General features: G+C 50.6%; 1 protein-coding gene across 5 annotated transcripts in view; it reads right to left on the bottom strand.

The window, feature by feature from the left end:
* The window catches only part of NSMF (NMDA receptor synaptonuclear signaling and neuronal migration factor), a 48,254-nt gene extending 25,951 nt beyond the window's left edge, over positions 1–22,303 (bottom strand). For 2 of the 5 annotated variants that reach the window (XM_061377965.1, XM_061377967.1), the window contains exons 1-3: positions 22,076–22,302; positions 13,492–13,553; positions 1,888–2,367 (exon numbers count right to left, since the gene is read on the bottom strand). In XM_061377965.1, coding sequence (XP_061233949.1) covers positions 1,888–2,367; positions 13,492–13,553; positions 22,076–22,182 — 649 coding nt within the window. In that variant the 5' untranslated portion in view covers positions 22,183–22,302. Of the gene's footprint in view, positions 1–1,887; positions 2,368–13,491; positions 13,554–22,075 lie in introns of all 5 variants that reach the window. The other 3 variants (XM_061377966.1, XM_061377968.1, XM_061377969.1) reach the window with 3 other exon arrangements.
* Positions 22,304–26,098: the final 3,795 nt, after the last annotated feature.

Raw genomic sequence — 26,098 nt, 5'->3', positions numbered from 1 at the left:
AGTAACTACTCTAATCTATCTTCAGAAAGGCAAATCTCCATTTCTCATTGAGAACTGTCCCTAACAAAAACTGATGCCTGGTTGACAACCTATTGTAAATCCCAAGGCCCAGAAACACAACATGGCACCCCTCTATAGCATTTGCTAGGGAACATTTTTCCAGCAGTTTATGAGTTAGAATTTCCAGTAGTGATCTGGAGCTTTCCTTCACTTCCGTATCATGTAACCTGCCTCAGTCCCACAGTGCACAGCACAGTTCTGATTTGTTCAGGTGGTGCTGCTTTGGGCTGGGGTAGGGTTATTTTTCTTCACAGAAGCAGGTTTGGGGTGTTGGTTTGGGTTTGTGCTGCAGTGGTGAGCTCACAGGGATGTTTCAGTCACTGCTGAGAAGCTCACACCATGAGGCTGCAACAGATTTAACTCAGCACCATCACCTCCAGAAGACCAAGTCCCCGGGGCTTTGATCTCTCCTGAAATGGTTTTGGTTTTGTCTCCTTCCACAAGCTTTCTGGCCGGGTCATCACATGCAGAGCCAACCTTTAACTGGCAAGATATAATCATACAACCATTAAAGGCTTTCCTACAGGAAAACTCTCCTCACTCCTTTTCTTGCACTTCAGCAATAACAATAACTAAGGTCCAAACACACACATACAATGTCTGATGGGAAGCCCCAGAATCCCAGGGAACAGAAGGATAATGCTTAAAAAACCACACTCAGGGGTTAGTGAGACTGCAGGTGTTTCATACATCTGATAACCAGTCCTGGTTTCATTATTCTTCTTTGGTATTAGGCCATGTATTTAGTCACATAACTTCAAGCACCAAGGTATGAAAAGATTATCCAGAACCCAACCTTTCAGCACCTTTACCTGCAGTAAATATCACTATGATATTTACCAGAAAACATGGAACCCAGGAAGAAACACAGCCTGATCTCCACAGTCCTCATACTCCATTGCTTTACAAGGAGAAAGCCTTGAGCCTTCCTGGCTGGACACTGTGCTCTGAAAGCCTTGCTGTGTCTTTACAGGAGAAAATAAATCAGACAAATCAGGTCAGACTCTCTGCCAGCCACATACTGAGCTGACAGGCAAAGATGGACTGCGTACTAACTGCTAACTCAGAGCACAGAGATGGTGCCACATACCTGATGAATGGTTAAGTTTCTAAGGACAGTCAGGGATTTTTTTTAATGTAATTGAATAATTCCAAACCCTTTTCCCTGAGAACATCGAGCAAATGCATAGTAAGGGCGGAAGAAAGTCCAATATTGTGTCACTTGCTAGTATTAATGGAAAGCCCAAGAGGTGGCATGCCTCATATCTGAGAGACCCTGCTACACTGGTTCCAGGCACACAGATGAGCACTTTGGGGTGCACCCAGGAACAAAACACCCCATTTGAGCTTAGCTGAGGCCCCTGCTGAGCACCCTGGCACTTTCACAAAGATTTCACCAGCCTCATCCCCAGGATGAGGCAGAGAAGATGGTCCTGCCCTGAAGGGCCTCCTGCCTGAGCATAAATGTAGGATTTGACACAGCCTTTTCCTTGTCTTCCTTCCCAGAGATGACCCTCACTGAGCTACATGAAGCTGGCATGAAAACCACCTGGGTCATCTGCTGCTTGCAAGCTAGAAGCAGAGACAATGGAGCTTGGACAAGCTGACCTCAAACTCAGCTCAGCTTATTTCAGACTCCTCCTTAGACAGTCCCTTTCCATGAATGCTGCTGCAAAGTATCAGCAAAAGGGAAACCCTACAGGTACCCAAACTCAAGGCACAGGGCAATGAAACCTCCATACTTGGAGGAGATGGGTACCACCCTCCACCCCTGTGTCAGTGAGTCCCTCTGTGTCCTTCCAGCCCGCAGCACTCACCCTTACTTACCAGACACTCGATCGACACTGTACATCCTCTCCAGCCTTTTCCTGTGCCACCCTGTCTCGCTGGACTGATGGTGCTCCAGGTCAAAGGAATGCTGGGAAGGGGCAGCCAGCCGAGTGCAGTTTGGGCACTCCTTGGAGCCCTGCCTGCTGCCTGGCCAGCCCTTGCAATGCCTGCCAACACCATGAGAGCCACCAGCGCCGTGCACTTGGTGACCATGGTGGCATTCCTCTTGGGCAGCCCCCTTCATCACCACCAGTTCCATACTTTCATTCTCGTGGTCTGACAGCATCGGCCTCTCGCCGGAGATGGTGTAGACCCGTGGCTTGGGTCCCTCACTTGGCACCTTCTCTGCCTGCTCCTCAGTGAAGCTCCGCTCGAACTTGCCGTCGGAGATGACGGAGAGCCTGCGCTTGTTTTGTGCTGCCTGCTGCATCTCCGGGGAGTCCTCCTGCCCGATGTAGGAGTCTGCCAAGAGGTGATCTGGAACAAACAGCACACTTCCCTCAAAACCAAAGCACCCCAGGCACCAGCACATTCAAGAGGCTCTTTGTTACTGCTGCAGGAAGGGAAGGGGTGAGCAGGATATGGTAGGTTACCCCAGGAACCTTCTCAGATGAATGCATGCCCACAGCAGTCCAAATCTCCAGAACTGGTACTGAAATGAGACACATTTCTCACAAATACACCCAGTATTTTAAGTGTGCCTGGCCACCAAACAAGGCTGGAAGCAAATGCAGGTCTCACTGCAGAGCCTGAAGATGCTTATGAGCAAAACAGCCCATGTTCAGCTGTCTGCTTCGGCAGGTTTAGCCATGCAAGGGCTGCTGGGGGCTTGCAAGACAAGGATCAGCACCAGCTGGTCCCAGCAGTGACAATCAATGAGTGTTTTGTGCACCAAGTTATTTTTTAGAACTAAGGGTAAGGGGCAAACCACCAGGATTTGGGGGTCATCTCCCCCCCCCCCCGATATTCTGACAATTAGCCTCAGAGAATCACAGAATCAACCAGGTTGGAGAAACCCTTTAAGCTCATTCAGTCCATCCCTTACCCCAGCACTGCCAAGGCCACCACTAACCCATGGCACTGAGGCCTCGTCTCCACGCTGTGTGAACACTTGCAGGGATGGTGCCTGCAGCCCTGCCCTGGGCAGCCTGTTCCAATGCCTGAGCACCCTCTGGGGAAGGAATTGTTCCTCAGCTCCATCTAACCCTGCCCTGGTGCAGCTTGAGGCCGTTTCCTCTTGTCCCATCCCTTGTTCCTTGGGAGCAGAGCCCAGCCCCTCCTGGCTCCATCCTCCTGTCAGGCAGTTGTAGAGAGCCATCAGGTCCCCCCTGAGCCTTCTCTTCTCCACACTGAACCCCCCAGGTCCCTCAGCCCTTCCCCATCACACTTGTGCTCCAGGCCCCGCACCAGCTCCAGTGCCCTTCTCTGGCCCCGCTCCAGCCCCTCAATGCCCCTCTTGTAGAGAGGGGCCCAGAACTGAACACAGGATTTGAGGCGCAGCCTCACCAGTGCCCAGTGCAGGGGCACAACCACTGCCCTGGCCCTGCTGGTCACCCTGTGGCTGATACAGGCCAGGATGCTGGTGGCTTTCCTGGCTGCCTGGCTCATGTTCAGCTCTGTCAATCAGCACCCCCAGATCTTTTCTTGATGTGAAGGAAATGCAGTTTGATGTGAAAGAACTCCAGAAGGCCTTCAGCTGACAGCTGCAACCAGCACCCTGGCTCTCCACAGCACCCTGGCTCTCCACAGCACCCCTGGTTAGCAGACTTCATCCTGGGTACAGATGGTGCCAGCACAGCCAGAGGATGCTGTCCTGAAGGAAAACACAGCCGTTGCCTTTGTAGGGTAGGAAGATGGAAAGCAGAGAGGCCCATGAGCACAACTATCTTCGGAGCCCACACACTGGATGAAGTGCCAGGAAATCTCAGCATTTCCATGGCAATTCCATGCATGAACCCAACAGTAGCTCCCACCCACCTGCTAATCCTTTTCAAGTGGCTGTTAATTACCTCTCAGACTTCCCTCAGCTGGGAAGCAGCAGGGGTTGGGAAAGGGCTCAACAGGCAATGCATTATTCATGCGACTGCTACCCGAGAATCCAAAATCATCAGTGGCCAGCACAGACAGCAGCACTTGAAACAGGCAGAAACAAACCCAAGCATTCACTTCATTACCTTTCCTTTAGCTACTGAGCCACGACCTGGAAGATGGCAGCAACAATCTTGGCTCCCTCATAGCTGGCCATGATGGTCTGATGTATGTGTGCAACACGGAGCTTTCACTGCTGCCACACTCTGCTTCCTATGAAGTGCTCTTGTGCCCCTCTGAAAAGAGCCCTCCCAAGCTGAGGATGCACATTTGCAGCTTTTGATTCTGAAGCCCACCCTGGGTTATGCCCACGTTGCCCAGGGCCTCTGCCCTGCTCTGTCTGCAGCTGAGACTGAACTGAATTGAGCTGGTACTGGCACCCTGTGTCACCCTGATCTCATTTTTCTGCTTGAGACACAACTCCCTCAGCAGCACTATGAGACAAATGCATCTCTGGCCACTCCTGATCAAGAAGTGACCATCAGGACCACTCAGACTGACACAGCTTGGGTTCATTTCACTTGGCTCCTAGTGAGCCCTTACAGTCTCTGGACACAGCAGCTGCAGCTTGAGCTGTCCAGAAGCTGCCTGTAAAGAAGGAGCCTCTTGAGCCTCTTCTGATGTTGTCTTTGCAGACTTCACATGGAGTCTAAAATCCATGCCCAGGTGCAGTGAGGAGCCATGCAGGCCAACCAGTGCAGAAAGTGTCTCCAAAGTCTCTCCATCCACTTGTCACCCCCCAGGAGGCAGCAGCCACTGCATTTGTTTTCCAGCATGTCAGACCCTCTCCAGTTCCAAGACTGATTGTGCCCCAGAGCAGGCACGTCTTGGGAAAACACCGGCAAATGACTCCAAGATCTGCCAAGATGTGTGCTGGCTAATAGTGCCAAGCACACCGTCTTGAAAATGAAAAACAAGGGCCAGTTCCAAGTACTCATCTCAGCTTGTCAAACTTACTAACGCGTGTGGGCTCAGTGACGCTACAGATTTCTTAAGACACCACAAAATAGTGGCTGACAGCTGCCCTGTTCCTCCTGAAATTAATACTTCCATGGAAGACACGGAGCCTCGGGGGAGCAACCCAGGGGACTGAGCACCTGTGCTCACACACTGACAGCACCACAATGCAGGTTGAGGACCTCGGTGGGTGGGTAAGTGGAAAAATGAAGTGGCCCAAGTACGGTATGTCTGAAAATGCTGACGGCTGCAAGTGCAGAGAGACCACCTCCTGCTTCTGCTTCATGAGCACCAACGTCTCTTCAACCCATAAGATTGAGAGATTTAAGTGGGATGGGACTATACTGAAATCACAGCAGGGTTACAACTCTTGACCAGATGTATTTGACATAAACCACCTGTCTGATCTAGCATGCAGAATGCAAGCATAAGCCTTTCTTCCCACCTTACTTGTCTGTTACTCAAGGTGTCTTCACCTGTGCTTATTTAGGAGTTTTCATGGTCTACACTCCACAGTCCTGTCACTACACCAGTATGCTTTCTCTTTGTCCAAGGACTGGATGATTATTTCTTTTCATTTAATTTAGCACCTTTGGTAACTACACACTGGAGAAGCAGCTTCATATGCAAAGGGAGTGTGAAGCTCTATTGAAGTTAATAAAGAATATATCTACAGAAAAAAAATAGCATGAAAGGAAAAGAGATTCAAACACCCATCAGAATGAATTACTGCCTTCTAAAGACAAACCTGCACCATTCAGGGAGCAAATCTTTGCTCACATTCACACACATACGTGTTCACATACACCAGCACCACTGATATAGCACGAGGGACTGACTCCCTTGTGTGCTTGCAGTGGTGGGTTTCAGGTGCCAAAGCACTGCACCTGCTTCCATTATGGATTTCAGGTCAATAGTTCTGCTAGAAAAGAAGTGAAGCTGGTCTGAAATCAGTGCTGAATTGAACCTGAGCCAAAGGGATGCTCAGTGAAGAGGACAAGGTAAGAGAGGACTCCAGCAGTAACAGGAATTTCCTCCTCAGAGTTAGCTGAAGCAGGCTGCTGTTAACATCCTCTGCCTGGGTACTGCTGCTCTGTCTCATTTCATCTTCACGTCACACTTGCCACCTCTCCCACACCCAGCTGCTCCATCCAACTGCTCAGCAGCCCAGGAGAGTGTGACTTGGGAGGCCTGGCACAGCTCCCTCCGCTCCAGGGTGCTGAGGAGAGCTGACCCAGTGGCAGCTCTGCTCTCCCTCTTTCACCAGCAGCACCCTTGTTTGCCCTGGAGCAGACAACTCAGGTTACTCAGATTTCTTTTCAACTAGATCTGTGGTCTACATGGATTTATTGTGCCCGAGATACTTACCAGCAGAACGAAGGGAAGAGGACCAACATGCTGGATCCGTGAATCATGTCTCTTGATAACAAACCTGTATTTTCATCACTTCCCTGTTTACCTCGGCCAAGTCTAACAGCCTGCCCAAGCCTGGGGGCTCAACAGTCCAGTGCCAAGGATGAATCCACTTCTCAACCCCCTTGTTATTCACTGAACACATCTCTTTGGCTTCACTTGCTCCTCTTGATGCTTCTCTTCACCTTCCACACAACACAATCACTAGGGCATGCATATCACCTGAGACATAACCACCAACAGCAACTAGCACCTGTACTGGTTAATGCGTGCTACTTTGGTACATGTAGCTTCCAATACTTAAGACACTTACTACTATTAGATACTTACAACTATGCTTTCCCATTCAGTAACTAACCTGAGCACTTGCTCTGACTGAGGTAGCTAATCATGGAAGGACTTCCATGTTCTCTTTTGCTCCTCAAGAGGAGGCAACATACTGGGATAAGCTTCAGCTGACTGATGCCTACTGATAACAGCGGAGGGACTCACCCAGCCAACTCATCTCTGATGCAGGCTGCTTTCTAACCCCATAGAATGGGAAGTTTATAAATCAAGGTGGAATACAGCCATAAGGCATAGGCAGAAGCTTAAAAAAAAGTTCCAAATTTATGACTATTTAACAGCTAAACTGATGATTAAAGCACCTTAGATTTAAAACCTCAGCTCCAGCACCAGAAGCAAAGTGGCAAAGGGGAATCCAGATAAGGCCTATTAAAAACACATCTGTCATCTCAGAAAACATAAATTTAACAGGAACAGTTCTCTCCCCTGCTCCACCTCAGCTGGACTCCCTGGACCAGGTGTTGATGGTACCAACTTTAAATGAAAGAACTGTCTCAGCTACTGAAGAAGAATGAGAAGATTTTAGCTGCACAGTACATGGACCTGCAGCACTGTTCATAACAGTTGGAATGAAGTTAATGCTTTTTCATTTTACACCAGGAGGGGTCCAGGTGACACTCCCGATGAGGAGAGCAGATGGATGCAGTGGCTAGAGCCCCAGGCACTGCAAACCTAGGAACATCTTTTCAGATAGCTCAGCTGAGCAGCTCCTCTCACAGTTTCAGTTCTGAGTCCTCCCATATGCCTGCCACTGCCCCGCAGGTGTGCTGTCAGGCTGTCAGGTCCTGAGCGAGCACCAGAGCCATGACACATCAGCCCTGTCCTTCCCAATTCCGACGTCCCACTGCGTGACTCCAGCAGCACACGGCTCCTGCCTCCAGAGCCGGGCTGGCAGCTGACCCCGCTGCTCTGCAGGGCTGAAACACAGGCAAGAAATAGGCATGGAAACCAGGAAAAATGGTTTGAAGCATGGGGCAGGGATATAAAGCAGAGATACAACTATTATAAAGGTCACAGTGGCCTTTCAGCCACGCAGTAGCTCCAGAGTCAAGTGAGCGAAGGACATGCACAATGTTTGTTATGAAAGTACCTGAAGCCTGACCGAGGCAGTGGCTTTTTGGGGCACCCAGACCCTACTGCTCCCCAGGAAGGAACGTCCCACACTTCTCTGCAAAGCCTCAGGGAAGAGGCAAGGGCTGCTTCAGTGAGGGAGCTGCTTGAAGGAAACAGAAGGTCACTTTAACTGTGACAAAATGCTTCCGATTAGTCCTCAGCGCTGAAATGGGCCTTGAAAACAGCCAAGCTGAAGATGCTGTTGACATTGTGCTTCATAGAGAAGTAACCTTTAAGTCTGGCCTGTAACATTAACATGAAGAGATGAAACTGGGACTGAGAGACATGACCCAAAGGAGCAAGTGACAGCTCCACCAGTTTTCCATTGTATTCCTATGGTAACACTGACCTACCTCTTTATTCACTTTAGAAGCAAGTTTTAGCATATACCCCCACCATACTTGTGCTCTGCCGATCCTGGAAGCAGCCTGAAACCCTCAGAGAAGAGACTTCACATCCCTGCTCTGCCCTGAATTCATCCTACCCCTTCTGGAGCACGGGCTGTTTCTGGAAAGGCCACCTCCATTGCTCAAGGGCAGCCACACCGTGCCAGCACAGGGGTACACCAAGAGCTGGGCCAGGCACAGAGCTGGGGCTCCCCCTGGGGACAGGGCAAACAGCCTCCATAGAGAAAACACAATTTGGTGCTTACCCTGAAGCAGGCTGCACTGGCAGCTCCACAGCGTGCACAGTGGCGAACTGAAGGTTCCTTTTAGAACACTGTAGAGCTGCAGCCTTTCTTCATGGCATCCTATAGCACAGCTCACAGGTCCCTTGCGTGGCCTCAAGCACCTGAAAAGCCTCATGCTGCAGTTTCTCCAGCCCTGTGTCAGCTCCTGGCAGCATCAGGACTCTCCTCCATTTCACAGCTCCTGCGCTTACAGGCACTCACAGCCCCTCTTGGGAAGCTTCAGAAGCCCAGGATGCAAACACAAGTGGTTGCTTTGGTGCAGTCTCTGTGCATGGCACAGTGGCCTCAGCAAACACGTGTTTCTCCTGCCACCATTACTCATTGCTATTTAACTTGGGGAAGCTCAGGAGTGCTCATTCTGCACCCAGTGTTTTCAGTGATGGCTGAAACATGACGCAAAACCAAAGAAAAGCGGCAAAGATGACTTCTTTTGAGCTTCTTTCAGTTACAGGTAACTATCCCCTTTGGTCTGCACTGATGCAAACAGAGCAGCCGTGCTGATTCTGCAAGAACCACGGTGAATTTAGGTCAAGACCTGCCGGGCAGCTCTGGCCCAGGGCCCATCATCTCTGCAGCACCAAGCACACCTTATACTTGCTGAGATCTTTCCCTTCCTTTTGCTTCCACAGCCTTTCACATGTAGGTTGCTCAGAGCCTCAGCCTGCAGCGGGCAGAGCAGTGCTACATCCTACAGCAGCAACCCCAGCACTGCAGCACCTGCTGCCCTCCAAATAGCCCAGGCAAACAGAACAGAAACTGCCTGATAAAAAAGCATCAGGGAAAAGCCCCAGAAACAGCTCCCTTCCTTTCCTCAGTGAAGGACCCTTGTGCCAACCCCATCTCACCAAACGCATCACTGCTTCTCCTGATAGGTGGAAGTTTCTTAAGTGCTCTGCTTGCTGTCGTTACTCATTTCACTTCCCCATGCTCTGGGTACCTTTTTTCCTGGTTTTAAACCACGACACTCTCACAGTTCCAGTACATGGAGATAAAGAAATCTAAAGCAGTATCTCAGTGTGGGGCCCCTGACACCTATGCTGTGACAAGGGGACTCTGGGAATGTCCAAAACTCCTCATCCCGTGAGCCCTGGTGGGACTCAGAGTGATTATTTCTTCTATGTTTGTATTTTGCTCTCTGCAGCCTTCTTACACTTCCCTTTTGCAACTGTCAACCCCTTTGCCTGTCTTTCTTCTGGGTCTGTCCCAGGGGACACCCACCCTTACACTACAACCATGCCCCAGAGAAGATGGAAAGTCTTTGGAAAGTACCAGAAAGCCGTGAGGGTCAGCGAGGACTCTGGCAGCAGCGCTGCAGTCAGAATGAATGCTGAACATGAGAGTGCTCTTCTTGGGAACCTTCCCAGACCTTCAAGCCTGCATGAATAAGCCAGCAATGAATGGAGGCACGAAAAGAGGAGGAGATGCATTACCACCTCAGCAACAGCTCCCTTAACAGATCCATGTCCTGGCAGCAGCGGAGTCCAACCCTCCCTTTTTTCTAGTTCCTCAGAATATCTTAAAGATTGGGAGAAAAAAAATCAGAGTGATGCCAAAAGTGCAATTCCTTCATCCTCTGCCAGCAACTGATACCCTGTCAGCAGGCAGCTGGGGAAGAAGGGAAGCAAAGAGAAGACAAATGGGTATTGCTGTCATCCCTGCTGTAACCTCGGAGAACATGGTCAGTGCACGGCGAGCCAAGCAACAGAGGAGAGGTAAATGGACTCCCCAGTAGCCTGGAAAAACTCCTCCAGAACAAGCCATCAGGAGTTGCATAGGCATAGGCATAGGCACGGTGTTTCTCAGCCATGAAGTTCTCAGGCCTCACGTTGGGAAGAATCAGAAGTTTTAACCAACAACAAATACTCTCCTCACCTTTTCTTTACTACGTGTACACCCTGTCGTATGCTGCAGTCCTCCATACCTCCTGGTGATGTTCAATTCCACAGCCACTGCCCTAGCAAAGGGAGTGGAACATGGACAGACTGTGATTTTATTGAAAGCAGAAGGTGAACAAAGCCTTGCAGATAGCTCACCCTCATGATAGCGCTCGGACATGGCAGCTGGCCCATTCTGCTGGTGCATAATCCCTCTGTAGTTCTTCTTCACCAATATCTCAAAGACATTCTGACGCACACACTCACACAGGCTCTCCAGAGGAGCCACCAAAAATAGACTGAGGTGTAAAAGTTACCACCGAAGAATAGCTCTTTGATGAGTTGCGGAATGTGAAGCAAGAGGGGGGATGCAAAAGCTGTTACAGCATCTCCTTTCCTGGGAGTCAGGGGACTCTAAAGACAAAAAGAGTCGAACCAAAATGGATGAACCTCAGAGAGCAAAATGCAGCAGAAGTGGAGGAAGTTGAGGCAGTCTCTGTACACATGGGACTCCATGGGACAATGTCTGCTGTGTCTGCCTGGGGAGTTCCAGCTCTCCACCCTTCTGCCAAGGAGGTGAATTAGCAGGTAAAGCAGCAGCAGAACTGGCACCCCAAAGATTTACACTCCCCTCATTCTCTGCATGAGTATTGTCATCTGCAGAGAGAGAGGGTTCCAGCTCCTTGGATACGCAGAAGAGGAGCTTTTTAGGCTTCCATTGTCCCACTGATGGCTCCGCCAACTTCTTGCTCCTCAAAAACCACGGGGAATGCAGCCCCATCCCACCAGGTAAAGATGCCCCTAGTGAAAGCCCAGAGTGCTGTGAACAGAGATGTACGTGCACTGAGGAATCAGCTCCTCGGTGTGCTGAGCTTGGACCTCAGCCACCAACACATGCAAGTAGGAATTTAACTACAGGATATTGGTGGTCTGGTACAGCCCTAACACTGCTCTCCTGCTCTCTGATGAATTGGAGCAGATTCAGGTACTTCTATGCATGTGCTATGTCTTCAAGTCACGTAGAAGAGGCTCTTCCTTGGTTTCACTGCAGGCACTGGATGAAAGCTATAGCTTAAGCGCTCTGCTGAGCCAAAGGTGAAGTGTTCAGAAGCTTGTGAAAGCCATACTGAGATATACAGAACTTCTGAAGGAGGAAAGAGTTGGTTCCCCTGCTATTGGACTCCTGGGATGAATAAGAGGGAGCCAGATTTTCTATTTTGAACATTTTTATAGGACAGCAGCCTTCCTACCAGTTATTTATAAAGGAATGTTACAGAGTGGGTTAAATGATACACTGCAGGACTGCAAAAGATGACTTAAACAATGAGGATTCTTATTTTTTCCCCTTTAAACATTTACAGTAATCTCTGTGAAACTTTATTTCCAAGGCAATACTTAAGGACCCCATAGAGACTGTATTCCACGTGTACCACTTGCTGCTTGATTCTTATCCATGGCAACTAAATTCACTTGAAGTATGTTCTCAAGCCTGATACACCAAGGGGGCAGTGGGTACGAGCACAGAGTGAGTTTAAGCACTGGGCAGGGGAGCCCAACAGTACCCATTATCCAGGAGTCACATCAGCTCCACTACCACATTCTTATCTACAGTCAAGAGAGGAACGAGCAACTAGGAGCAACCATAAGGATGAGTAAAAGGACAGCTGTGTAAGGGTGCATGAGAGAGGCTCCTACTCCTTGGCTTTGACCAGGGTTCCACAGGTCTCAGGCCTTGAACACTGCCAGGGATGGGGCAGCCACAGCTTCTCTGGGCACCCTGTGCCAGCGCCTCAGCACCCTCACAGGGAAGAATGACATTTCTTCCTGGCACCTGGGGTGGGGGTGTGCAGAAAAGCACCAGCAAAGACTTCAGCTGAGAGAAGCAGTTACAGAAATGGCCATGATAAAGAACACTTCTGCCCGGCCTCCTGGCACCTGCCCAGCCTGTCCTGCACTGCCTGTCCAACCCCCTTCCCACCTCTGCCTCAGGTACCTCATCTCCACTGCATTAAACCCCAGCCTTTTTCTACCCTTCCCTTCCTACCACGATGGGTGGTTCTTAGACTAAATATTGGATGTAATATGTCACTGGAGTTCTCATGTCTGAAAGAAAATCAAGGAAAACTGCAGTACATTGTTTGAAAGCCCCTCCATTCCCAAAGGCAGCACAACACAGCCAAGGATAACTTGAAGGTCATTAGATCCAAGAGAAAAGGCAGGGACTCATTCAGCTGCCTGCCAAAGGCTGGTGGGACTGGGCTTGCTCTCTCAGCGAGAGGCATTCCCTGCCTGCAGAGGTTTAAGCACACACACAATTTACATTAAATGGTAACATCACTCTAAATTATGTTCTATTTAAAACTGTTACCCATGGCAAAACAGTTCAGTGTTAGGGAACAATCTGCTACTTGTTCACACAGGGTTTTATGTGGGTTCTATGGGAATTTCTATGGGTTTTATAGTGAATTTATTGTCTGCAAAATGTTTTCTTTCCTCACAGACCAGGCACAGGCCTGTTAGAAGTCAAATGAGTTTCTCTTGTGCTCTCTTGCCCATCAAGCAGAACTCAGCATAAGCTGATAGGGACAATACCTGTGTATAAAATATTAACACATTAGCTGGCACATGCTGGTGTCCTCAACCAGACAGAGCAAATCTCATTTTAACCCCTGCTGAAGCAAACCCTAGAATAAATCCAGATGTTACCTTTGCAGCAAAGGCAGGTTGCTGCACACACCCCAAGCACGTCAGTTGACACTAAAACTCACCTACTTCTATGCCCCAGGAAAGCAAGACCTAGAAGTGACAAAGCAGAGCAGATGCCTTGTGCAGTGCAGTCTTTCCCTTCCCAGCTGAAACGTCTTCCAAGGACATCAGCTCTAGGGGTGGATTTATGACAGGACACTTGTTCACTACAACTGAACTTGTTCCCACAGCCCACCCAACCCCTGAGTCACCAAACTGCCTTTTCTCCTTGAGGGCTTCACTGATTTAGAGGGTGACTCCTCCTGCTGAGATCTCACACTAACCCTTTACGATGAATAAATGCACTTCCATTTGAAGGCCTATTAATAAATAGGTGCAAGCACATAAGGATATAAGCAACGTCAGTTCTCTTACCTGAGCCGTTTCTACCTTCGGGATGGTTTTGGGAAAGATATTCTCCAAAAGCCCTTGCTGCTCTGCACGTCCAAGTATCCCAGAAGGCAGCAAAAGAGAAAAAGAGATTAATATTGGTTAAAGGCCAAGGAAAGAAGGAACAGTTCAATATCAATATACTGCTGTTCTCCTGCAGCAGCCTTTCTTTCAGCTTCTGATGACACCAATTTAAACATGGTGTAATAGCAGGGCAGGCTTCCTGGTAAACACACCAAAAGGGTAATCACAGTTGGACAGCAAGCCCAGGACTATTTTAGTCTTCAGCTTCTCTGTTAAAAACCATTGAAATGCACCTGCATTAAACTTGGCCTTGTTTCTGTGATACACATAGGCTAAACCCCTTCTGGCAGCCAAAGGAAGAAGGTATCTGCAGCCCAGCCCCATCCATCACCCCAGCCTTCTACTCTGGTTCTGAATGCTGTGAGCCATCACAAATTAGATGTTACTACCAATACCCATTTTACCTACCTTAACGCTAAGTGCTCAAGCACCAACTATGTCAGCATTTGGATACTTGATTTGAGAGGCCCCGCAACACCCCACAAAAGCCATCCTTGGTTCTCTGATGGATTCAGGTCCCATGGATGACTGGAAGTTGACTGCAATATATTAAGCATCAACCAGGCAGGGTGAGTGCAACCCTTATCACACATCAGGGCCTGCGTCAGAGAGCAAACCTATGAATATTCCGAGCAGGAAAAAGCTTGCAACCCACACAGGAAAGGCATCTTTGGTCAAGGCATGCATTCCCTGCTCTACAGTAAATACAATCTTCAGGCTCCTATTGCAGGGCATTTGCTGCTGTGCTTGTTCTCCTCTACCCAACAGACCTGTGACTCAAGAGAGTCAATACCAGCTTTTATCCAGCCACCCATTTCCCCAGGCTTTAGAACAATCTCCCTAATATCTGCAGCGTCACAAGCAGGGTGACATTTGCCCATGGACAATCCAGGAGACAAACCAGCCACCGACCTCCCTGTCAAACCAAGCCAACAAAAGCCAGCAGCCAGGCACTCAGCCTTCAAGCACACCAGCATCTGCTGGGAGAGGAGACAAAGATACTGCAACAGTGGAAGACATAGCAAGGCATCACATCCACCGTCCTCCTCCTTCAGAGCTGCTCAACCTCAGAACATCCCTCTCCAGCTCAAGCTTCCACAACAGGTATGCTCATAACAGCTAGAAAACATCCAAGTGGAAAACGGCTTTGACCTCCAAAATAGCCTTCCGTGATTCTCTTCTGCTTTGCTACCCAATCCAGCAGCATATCCCAATTTGTGTCACCAGGATTTCCCCCCACTGCTTTTACACGCCTCCTCCCAACAGGAAAAGATTAACTAAGCTACAATGTACCTCCCAGAGCAACGAGGGCTGGAAGGAGTGGGAAGTCCATTTGTCATCCACAGCCAACAACAGGGGATCAATATGAACGATGAAGAAAGAGTGATTTCATCTCCCAGGGACTAAATTTCAGCACAGCCAAATGCAAAACGCTCTGGAGCAGCACAGTTGTAGCTGTGTGAGAAGCAAGGTTTAACCTGCTGTGTCATGACAGGTTCAACCTGCTGTGTCGTGACGGGTTCAACCTGCTGTGCTGTGATGGGTTCAAGCTGCTGTGTCGTGACAGGCTAACACACAGTACCAAGGCTTTGCTGTTTGCGCATTCTTGCCTGTCCAGTACAAGGTTGTGCCTTTAGACACTGGGGTAGGAGTTGCCCCAGCTGTCTTCCTCTGTGCCTAAGCAACCCCAGAGATGGTCACGCAGGGGCTCTGTCACACGGGGGAGCTGTACAACTGGCACACAATCCTCACTACAAGGAACAAAGGGATGACCATCACGGCTCACCCATACAGGAGGCCAAGCACCTCATGGATGTTCCTTCACCCACCACCTTTGTGCCTGGGGAAAAAGCAGGATTTGGTCCTGGGGCAACACACAAGTGTAAAGTTGGGAGCTGGAGCGTGGCATCTTCACGAAAGTAGAAGAGCCACCATGCCTGGAGGTACTTGAGTCACCATTCCTGAAGGTGTAGATGTGGTGCTTAGGGACATGGTTTAGTGGCGGGCTTGGTAGCATTTAGGCTTACAGTTGGACTTGATGATCTTAAGGATCTTTTCCAACCTAAATAATTCTATGATCCTATGGTTCTAACATCAGGCTATGCAGCTGTAAGAGCACTCCCGTGCTGCTCCTCCACTCCATCTTAGAGGTGGCTTAAGGCTCATGCAAAGCCATGGGTGAACTCACACTGCACTGGCAACAGCCTTGTGAGCACATGGCTGCGCTTAAGACTTCCAATATCTCTTCCACCAGTGCTTCTGGGGCTCCAAGGCTTCCCATAGAAACATCTGTCCTTGCAAGTCATTATCAAAACCATTCACAAACAGGGCTCTTACACCACTGGGAAAGACTTTGAAGCTTCTCTGTCCATCAGCAGCCATTCCATGTAGAGAAAATAACAGTGAGGAAGTTCTCAGGTAAATTATCAGGGAGAGAACATGGAGATTTACACAAAGAATACTGAAATATGATGATAGAATATAGTCTGTAACTAGTTCAAAAGCTCCCAGAGCATGTTAGCTCAGCTGTCATTCTCTCGATTCATCTCTGCCAGTGCCTGGAGCTGATCTGTCTGCCTCAAACCAGAACCAGTGTTTGCCCTTAGCTTGCAAACCTCAGGCTCAAAAATTAGTACCAAGCACTTCCTAAGACCCAAAGTGCTAAGAGCTATCACAGAGCCAGAGAGAAGCACTGCCACCCTCCACCCCACCTTGTTCCATGGTGAAAACAGCGTCACTCAGAATGAGAGCCTGAGTTCAGAGGTGCTGCAGTGTCTGCAACCTCATGCTCCTGTTGCTCCAAGCAGATGAGGTAGGAGGGTAAAACCAGAGCTCCCAGAGCCCAGGGGATACCCAGACCTCTCCTTGCAGGCAGAAGCACAGTGGCAGAGCACAGAACCACTCAAAGCCACTGCTGCCTGCTCAGGCTGGACCTGCAGTTGCGTCACTGCCACTTCCACTGCTCTCCAACGCTGCAGGCCAAGCCAAGAGCAGACGAATCAAGTGAACACTTGATCCCAGTTATCCAGTGACAGCTAATAAGGCAATGAGGCCTGCACAGCACAAGGTGCCGCGGGTGTTTTCCAGCCAATTACACTGCAAACTCAGGCTAAATTTCTGCCTGTTATCTCAGTGGTTCCCTTCTACATTCCTGCTTCCTCGGTGCCATCGGCTTCTCCTTGGCTGGGCCTCAGCTCATCTCCCACAGATGTCCACACATGCCCTTTGCCAAGGGGACTCTGCTGGCCACGCTAACTCCTTATGCCTGGTCTCCCCTTGCCAAGCCTTTCATGTCCCTTCTCCTCCCTCACTGTGCTCACAGTCACCCCGGTTTACCAGCATCTGCCCGTATTGTTATCACACCATTTACCCCTTCTCCTTGGTAGCCACTAACTTGATCAAAATAAAGCCAGAGCCAAAGGCAAACAGATGGCAGTGCTCTATTCATCCCATTCTTTCCTATTTCTTTCTTACAACACACTGTTAATACAAGTCACAAAACTCCCAGCTCAGTTTTGCCTCTGCTCTCACAGTTTAAGTCCCACCAAGTGATCTGATGACACTTGGCACAAAATGCTTCAAGTGCTCTCAAAGCAGAGACACATCAGGATAATTTAACTGGCAAGAGATTAAAAAACAAAGACTTGTTTCACATAAACGTGATGAAGTACGAGGTGCCTCACACACACAGGGGCAGATGAGCTATAACCCCGAGTGTATGACACTGCAAGAGCTGCATACCAATAAGCAGGTAGGACCAAGAGCAATCAGCTGACAACGTGACAAGTTTAGCCCTGACTCATCTAGCGAGAGGGTTTCATTTTCGTGGCAGATCAGATCTGCATGTTTCACAGTCAGCACGGCCAGATTTAACAAAAGGACGTCAAGCAGGCACCACAGCCTCAGTATGCTGTGCTATGGAGTCTAACCGGTGAAGACAGCACTGCTGGTGCCTCAGAGAAAACACCACCAGCTCCTCCACCAGCATGGCTTTGGGAAAGTGGAGGGTGGGATAGGAGCACAGGCAGTTGCCCTTCTGAGAGCACTGCTCAGTACTCACTGGGCATTAGATGTCAAAGCTGGACTCAGGTCTGAAAGAGAAGTTGGCTGAGACTTCGCTAGAAGGAAGGAAGCTGCTAAGTAACAGAGATCTCAGTGACAGTGTGATGAGCATGGAATAGCCATCATGTGTCTGAAACAATCACATCAGCAGGATAAAAGGGGCCTCAATGCCTACTAGCAGCTACAAGAAACTGATCCACACAAATACATGCAATCCACCAAACCGACACTGAACCGAGTGAAGAAATGAGTACTGAAATAGTCAGAGATCCAGGGAAGACCTGAGATAACTCCATTTAGAGCAGAGCACCAAGGTAAGCAAAACCTGGACTGTTCAGGAGCACTGTATGGAAAAATAAAGAACACCCACCACCTTCTTGCGTTCCTTCCGAAGCAATGCCCAGAGGAGCTGCAGCAGGAATCTGTTGTGACAGCATCTGACAGTGCTGCACCTCAGGAAGCCAGGAGAGAAAAGACCTCCTGCATCATCAGGACCTACATCCTCCTACAGCAGCAATCCTCCTCTGTCACTAAGCAGGGATGGGAACACTGCCAGCACATCCACAGGTACCAGGTCCGTCACTAAAGACTGCTGACACCTACGTTGTTTAAACCTGATAGTAAGAATACCCTGACAAAAACCAGTTGTCTGAAATATCTGTGAGGGAGATGGCAGCTGGAAAAATTTAAGTTTAAATGTTAGAACTGCAAATCCTCGCTCTCAAGAAAGGGAAATCTGATGTCAGCAATGGACCTTCAAGCCTAAGACCCCACAGTTCTGGGAGAATTACTCAAATCTTGGACAGGAGGAGAGAGGACGGAGGCAGCAGAAATTAAAAGAAGGTAACCCAAGCATAAGAGTTCAAACCACTCACAGGAAAACCGACAAGTAGAAAAAGGAATCCGGACTCCAGGAAGAACCCCAACCTAAGACCAAAATTGCTTATGCAGCAAGAAACCTGGAATAAGGAACGCATTGAAGTATCTCAGCACTTGCCAGTGCAAGATTTACCCTTTCACAGCAACTAACACTTGGTGGCCCTGTTTAAATCCACTCTCTAGTCCACAGGGAAGGAGTGAGACCAAATTCTCTCTCTGTGGGTACCTTGGACTAGACACCAAAGTCCTGAAATTGGGCAGGATGAACCACGCTTTCAACTCCAATATTCCCTGTGCTAACTATAGCACAGAGAGATGGTTCTGGAACACGCGAGCACAAGTCTCATGTCTGCCTGCTCCCAAAGAAAAGCCCTAGGGCAGCGTGACACAAAGCAGAGCTGCAGGAGAAGACAGACTTTTTGCCACAGTTGGGGTGCCAGTATTGTTCTGTAGGCGTCAAGGCAGCAAGGGCATAGAGAGCCCATTTCTAATGGTTTTGGTTAATCTACACCCTTCAAAGTGTGCTCAGGAAACCGGGGAGTGTGCATCAGGCACCACGTAGGCCAGGAGGCTGAAGAGAACCTGCACCAGCCCAAACCTGCAGCAGCCTGGGACTGTCAGCAGAGGGGCAGCATCAAGGTCACAGCTCAAGGACAACTGCGTCATCCCTGCCTTAGGAGCTGCAAGGCAAAACCAGCACAGATAGGAAGGAGACACAGCAAGATCTCATATCCAAGCACTTGAGATGTGATCAGAGCAAGAGCACGGAGCCAGTCCCTTCCTGGTGCCATACACAGTTCACTGCAGCTCTCCCAGGAGAAGACAAGACTACAGAGACCAAAGCTGGCAGCATCGTGGATGCTCTCCACAAGGTTAGCACAGAGCAACTATGCCGTTAGTTTTGAGAGGCTGTTTAAAAGACCCAGCACACAACAAACTGCATGGAGCTTAATTGCTTCTCCTGGGACAGGAGGCTCCCCTGAGTTGCTCTGCAGAGACTTTAGTTTAAGAATCTAGGGAGCTTGCCCCTTCTGCTTAGCTCACACTACTCATGATAGCAAACAAATGATGCTCCCTGCTCAGGAAGACAGTCAAATGCACACACACGCTCCAGCCATGCATAATAAATACACATTAGTGGCCACTTGGACTTGCAGTGAATTTCAGGAGATGATTTTTCTCTCTAAATGAAAAGTCAGGAGAAATATGAACAAGGCAGAGCTCAGGAGGCACAGAGAGACAATCCCAGGGCATCTCCTGCAGCGTGAGATCAGGATCCCATAGCTGCCTACACAAAACCACCAGGGACCTGATCATGACAGCAGTGCTACCCACACAGGGATCCAAGTCCCCAACCGCCTTGGGAAGGACAGAACAGGCTCTCTCTGTAGCTTTCTCTACTGCCCTGCAGAGTCCTCACTGTAGGTAAGGAAGATAAGGACACAGGGATACCTGAAGGCGGACACGAGGCAGAGCAGAGGAGCTGTGTGTGATGTGCTCCAGGAGGAACCTTTCAGCAGGTCACCACTGCTGTGAATGACGCCAAGGGTAGCTGAGACCACACGAGGCAGGGACTGAACTGTGCCTGGACGGGCAGGGTGGAGGCACACCAGCAGTGCCTGTCCCCACCAGCACCTTTTCTGTGCACAGAGGCACTGCAGGCAGCAGTCCTCTGTCCTCCCCAAAGGCTTTTTTGATTAGGCATTTCTAGCAAAGGGCATGAATGGGGAGACACATGAGAGCACCTCTCCTGTGCCATGCGCTATGTGACCACACGCTGCTCAAGGACTTTGTTTCTGAGCCCAAGTCCACTCAGCTAACTGTTCTGGTCAAACCACCACAATTCACACCACCACGACACTTCAGAGCACCCCCATACAGAAGCAGCAACTGGTAGCAGTTACAGCAGGTATGTAGCAAACCAGAACCCCAGAGGCACCTCCTGAACTCTACACAGCTAATACTACTTGCGTAGCATCTGCCCATCCTGGTGTAGGCTAACAAATCATTGCATTCAAAACACATTAGTCGCTCCCAAACACCCACACCCCCGTTGGAAACGCTGGTGATTACCCAGGATGATGTTTGTGTGTGACTGGCTGTCTAACCCTGTTCCCAGCACCCCATTACAACAGTTATGGTGCATTTTGTGTCATTTCTGTATATCCACCTGGCTGACATCTGCCAAAATAAATCCCATTTCCAGATCTCCGAACACCATTGAAAGCACTCATGTTTTCGGTACTGGGTACGAACAGGGTGCACCATAAAGTGGGGAAAAGTTCCAGGCTCTGCCCAGACAGCTTCCTCCAGAGGCACTCCAGACTTTGAAGGCTGGATTTCTTTACAACACAGACAGACAGCAATATATAAACACCTTTGGATCTCTCCGCTTTCAGCCACAAGACCATGCCTCCTCCCAGCATGGCAGAGATGCCATAATGCCGAGTTACAGTCACAGAGAGGTGACAGATCCCTCAGCAGTACGGATCGAGTCCTGCACACGACTCCGGGTTATTCTAATGCAATTCTGTCTCACACAAAGGAGACGTTACATAATGCAGCTGAAAAGTTTATTTCCTCCCATTTTGATCGGGCTACCAAGGAGCTACTCCACATCTAACAGAGGCGCTGCCAGACCTACCCCTGTGCACGGCTGTGCTGCTGGGAACCTGCGCCAGTGCCCCCACACGCTCCCCGCTGACGGCTGTGACACTTGCACTGCAGCGGGGGAGAAGGGTCGGCTCCATCCTTCGAGGCAAAGGGCACTGTGGCAAAGCTCATCAGAGATAGCTTTGAACCTCAGCACAACCCAGCAGCAAACACGGCTTAGAGCGTCTCCCATGTTTGATGCTAAAAAGCATTGGGACCCGGCAGTAACGAAATGCCACACTGTAGGACAAGCAATATACAAATTAACAGAGATACAGTACAGAGTCCAAATCAGAAACTGGCTAATATAGCGGCCTGGGACACTGCCGGCGAGGGCAGGTGTGCTGGCTCCGGGTTTGCACGCTGTACGTTTTCCATCCAAAGGATCAAGCCCCCTTGCAGACAGCGGCTGACTTTGCCCTCGGACACACTCTCAGCTGGCATTCCAGCGGGTGAGGAGCCGCCGAGCGAACTGACCGCGCTCCCGTTCCTCAAGATTGGAAAGATCCATCCCTGACAAATCCGCTTGTGACCCGCTCCTCGCCCCCCGAGCAAGTCGAACCTGCCGGGGGTGCCAGCCGGGCCGGCAGCGAGAACCGGGGACACCTCTGGAGACAAAGCACCCTCCGGAGGCTGAAGGGTCCGCCGAGCGCGGGGGACCGCGGTCCCGCAGCCACCAGCGAGCGGGCGGGCGGCTGCTTTCGGGGGGCACCGCAGCAGCCATCGAGGGAAAACCGGCGGCGTCCCGCGGGCGCAGGCTCCCTCCGAGCTCTCCCAGCCCCGGGGGCTGAGCTCTCTGCCCCGCTGGACAAGCGCCGGGGTCGCGCCCGCAGCCGCCCCCCGGGCTCGGGGCCTTCCCCCGTCCCCAGCCCGCCGGGTCCCCGGCACCCACCTCACTTTAGCCGCCACCGACGACATGGCCTCGTTCCTCAGCGTCTTCCTTTTGGACACGGCTGTGCCCATATTCGCGCGGGGGGGAGCGGCCGGGGGAGCGCTCATCGCAGGACCCTGCGGCTGCCCATGCCGCGCTGGGGCCGGGTGCCGGCGCCCGCCGCCGCTCGTTGCCGCGCTCCCTCAGCGCCCCGCCATGCCGCGGCACCCCCGCCCCGCCCCGCCGCTCTGCCCCCGGCCGATGCCGCGCTCCGCCGCGGCCGCCGCCGGCTCATTGACTGCGGCAGGAGGCCGGTACCGAGCACCGCCCCTCGCCCAGGAAGCGCCGCTATATTTGGCCGGCGGCTGCCGCCTCCCGCCGCTGACATCATGGCGGCCCCGCCTGGGGGGACGCAGCAGCGACCCCGGGGAAGGGCGGTTTCCACAGCCCGCGGGGGGCACGGTGAGAGGGCACGGTTACAGGGGTCGGGCCGGCAGGTTGGGAGCACGGCGTCTCTAAAGGATGGCCTCAACGTCCCTTGTCCACCTCCGGTTTGTCCGTGAGCTGCTTTGTCCATGGTGTCACCTCCCAGAGCAAACACCTTCCTCGGGGTCATCAAATGCTGCTCGGCCGCTCTGTCAGCCAGGCCTTAGAGGGGCTTCGGTTTGTAGAATCAGAATTGCTTGGGTTGGAAGGGACCTTAAGGCTCATCCAGCTCCAGCCCCTGCCACAGGCAGGGACCCCTTCCACTGGAGCAGCTTGCTCCAAGCCCCTGTGTCCAACCTGGCCTTGAACACTGCCAGGGATGGGGCAGCCACAGCTTCTCTGGGCACCCTGTGCCAGCGCCTCAGCACCCTCACAGGGAAGAGCTTCTGCCTAAGAGCTCAGCTCAGTCTCCCCTTGGGCAGGTTCAAGCCATTCCCCTTGTTCAGGCCTTTCTCCACCTTTCTTACAAATCTCCTTCATATATTGACAGGCTGCAGGAGGGTCTCCCTGGAGCCTCCTCTTCTCCATCTGAACAATCACACTGCCTTCAGCCTGTCTTCACAGCAGAGGGGTTCCAGCCCTGACATCAGTTTCATGGATGTAGGTTTTGATACCCTGGGTTTGGAAAAGTACTTTATAACTCTGCTTTTTGGGGCACCTGGGTGGCAGCAGGAAGTTTTCATATGATGTTCACAATCTATAGAGAACAAGCGCTCGGTGGCCACCGGCTCTGCAAGGAAGCACACGAATCCCAGGGATTCCGAGCCAACACGTTCAGCAATGTTCAACAGAAGGGCAGAAGTTTTGTGCATAAACTTCCTCCAGGCTTTGAGGAAAGAGGCACAGAAGGAGGCAGTGACAGACAAGACACCATGTCCTGTCTGTACCTTAGGAAAGGCAGTATGTAGTGTAAGCTCATGTGTTGCTGTCCTTCAGAGACCCTGCATGGAAGAGACCAAAAGTTTGGGAACAGCTTCAGTCCTCTCTCTCCAAAGTCAAGCCTGCAAGAAAACACGTGAGGATTTGAACAAATGAAGTCTCTTAGGCCTGTTAATCTACAAATTGGAAAGCACAGTAACCCATGTAGAGAGCATAAGAAAGGATGGGTGACGGACCCAGCTACCCTGGTGTGTGTGGACACAAGGAGCGGGATGTAAATACCTCATCGGCTGGAATTGTATCGGCCACTGGAGAGTTCATAGCGAATAACAACCTTTCAGAAACCTGTCTTCGCTTACAGCCAGGCTGTGAGTGCAGAAAGTGCCATGTGTGCAAAACAAAGACTTCACCCTGCTTGAGACGCGACGATCTGGAGGTGCACACACAGACAAGAGAAGGGAGATGAGAAATGAATGGGAATACTTGAACAATAAGGTCAGCCCGAGCCTTTGACTGTGCTTCCCCCCTTTTTCACTGTGTAATTAAAGGGGGCTCTTTATTTTGATGTTTAAATATTTTGTCAGCTGTGGTAAATGCTATTCTTTGAACACGCAAACAAAAAACTGACAGACCGGTGTACTCTATCCCTGACATAACCTCACCAGATCTACCTGGAAACCCCCAGAGCTGCTCACAGTGGCATTTCTCAGGTACAAAACAAAACCCAGCTCTAGTGCATTGGATTTCTTTGCACAGAAGGTGACTCCCATTAAACTTCTGCCCTAGGTTGTGTTGCACAGTCGTGTCACCAAAGAGCTTCTACAACAGAAAGTTAGACTGTATTTAGGGAGCACCTAAAAAATCCTGTAAAGCACTTGACCCGTGCAGCAGCGAAGCAGTGCCCAGCAGCATCAATTCCCAAAATTAAAAAACACGGATGCCCCCACCTTCATTCTGTTTTCAGACCACTCTCTGCCACGTTTGTGTCTCTTGGAGCTCTTTCAGACTCTTTCTTGTCTGTTCATAGAATCACAGAGTGGTTTGTGTGGGGAGGGGCCTCAAAGCTCCTCCAGCTCCAACCCCTGCCACAGGCAGGGACCCCTTCCACTGGAGCAGCTTGCTCCAAGCCCCTGTGTCCAACCTGGCCTTGAACACTGTCAGGGATGGGGCAGCCACAGTTTCTCTGGGCAACCACTCTTGAATTCCCTGGCAAGGTCTCACTCTTTTGAGGCTGGGGAGGGTCTACCCAGTGCATGGCTCACTTCAAAAGCACATGGGCTGCTCAGAGCTTGGCCAGGGTTTTGAAGACCTCCAAGGGTGGAGATGCCACCACTGCTCCAGTCCACGCCCCAGGGCTGCACCATTCTCACAGTGAAAGACTTTTCCCACATATCTAATGGGAATCCCCCTTGTTGCAAGGGGTGCCCACTGCCTGTTGGTCTGCATGCCCTTGAGAAGTACCTGGCTCCATCATTCTGTAGCACCCCACCATCACTGGCTAGTCTCCCTGCAGTGACCTCTCTTGCTCCCTGCTCCTTCCATACCTTCATTTAGGGCTTCCTCCCTGTCTTTGGGTTTCTCCCAGGTATCTGGGGGGGATGTGGATTGCCCTGATGTGACATAGAAGAGGAGGCAGTGGGCCTCTGGCTCATTACAGCTGGAGAGATGCCTTTGCTTCGTGCTAGAAAAAAGCCGGGCGAGCCAAGCAGACTGTTCCCCATCACTTCTCCATGGCAACAGGCCTTCCAGACACACAGGTAGGCAAACCAGCCGAGGAGGCAGGCAGGGAGCCCCGACCCTCCACCTGAGCCCCAAACCTCCCCTCTTGGGGCTGACGTCATCCATGGGAAGCACATCCCAAACCAGCTTCCTAAATATAGCTACACAGATAAATGCTTCCCTTCTTCCACTGGTGAAGGTGCAATATCCTAAAGCCCAGTCCAGGCAAAATTAATCCTGCCAGTGATCATTTCTGTCCATATAAAGGTATCACACTTGAAAACTCTGGTACTGCAGCATCCTGTCAAACCAAACTACACATCTGCCAGTGGAAAACCCAGAACCTTAGACCTGGTTAGATCAGCCTGAGAGGAGAAGGCCTGATGATTCTCTGACTTTAAGGATCCAGTATTTTTATGCTTAGAAAAAACATTTTTGCCTGAACAAGAAAATAAATGTGAATCCTGACAATTTAAGTGCAAAAAGGAGAAATAAGGCAAACCAAAGCCAGTCACAGGAACACTCTGCCAAAGGCAAAGAATAATAAATACTTCTTCAAACACATCAAGCACAGGAAGCCTGCTGGAGAGGCAGAAGTTGGCTGCAGTGCAAGAGGAGCATTCATAGGAGATAAGGTCAGAACAGAACAACAAGAAATACTTTGCATCTGTAGTCAGCGAGGAAAAGCTCAGAGACGGTCCTGCGCCAGAAGTCATCTTTATATGGACATGGCACTGGCTTTGGCTCGTGTTCAGGTGTCATCAGCTGAAGTTGAGGAATAAATAGCCAAAGCAAAGAATGCAAATTCCCCAGGCTGAGCCGGTTCACCTGAGTGCTCAGGAACTCCGAGATGAAACAGTCTAATTACTTAATTGTAGCATGTAATCACTGCCTGATGCAGCCTCCCTGTCTGAGAGCTTCAAGGTGACAAATGGGAAGCGTTTGGGGTTATTACAGACC

This window comes from Neopsephotus bourkii, unplaced genomic scaffold (genome assembly GCF_033783945.1).
Source record: "Neopsephotus bourkii isolate Nb327-2 ecotype Australia unplaced genomic scaffold, CSIRO-AGI_Nbou_v1 NB_1761, whole genome shotgun sequence".
Classification (NCBI taxonomy): domain Eukaryota; kingdom Metazoa; phylum Chordata; class Aves; order Psittaciformes; family Psittacidae; genus Neopsephotus; species Neopsephotus bourkii.
Note: the sequence above shows the minus strand (reverse complement) of the source record. Positions and strands in the feature narration are given on the sequence as shown.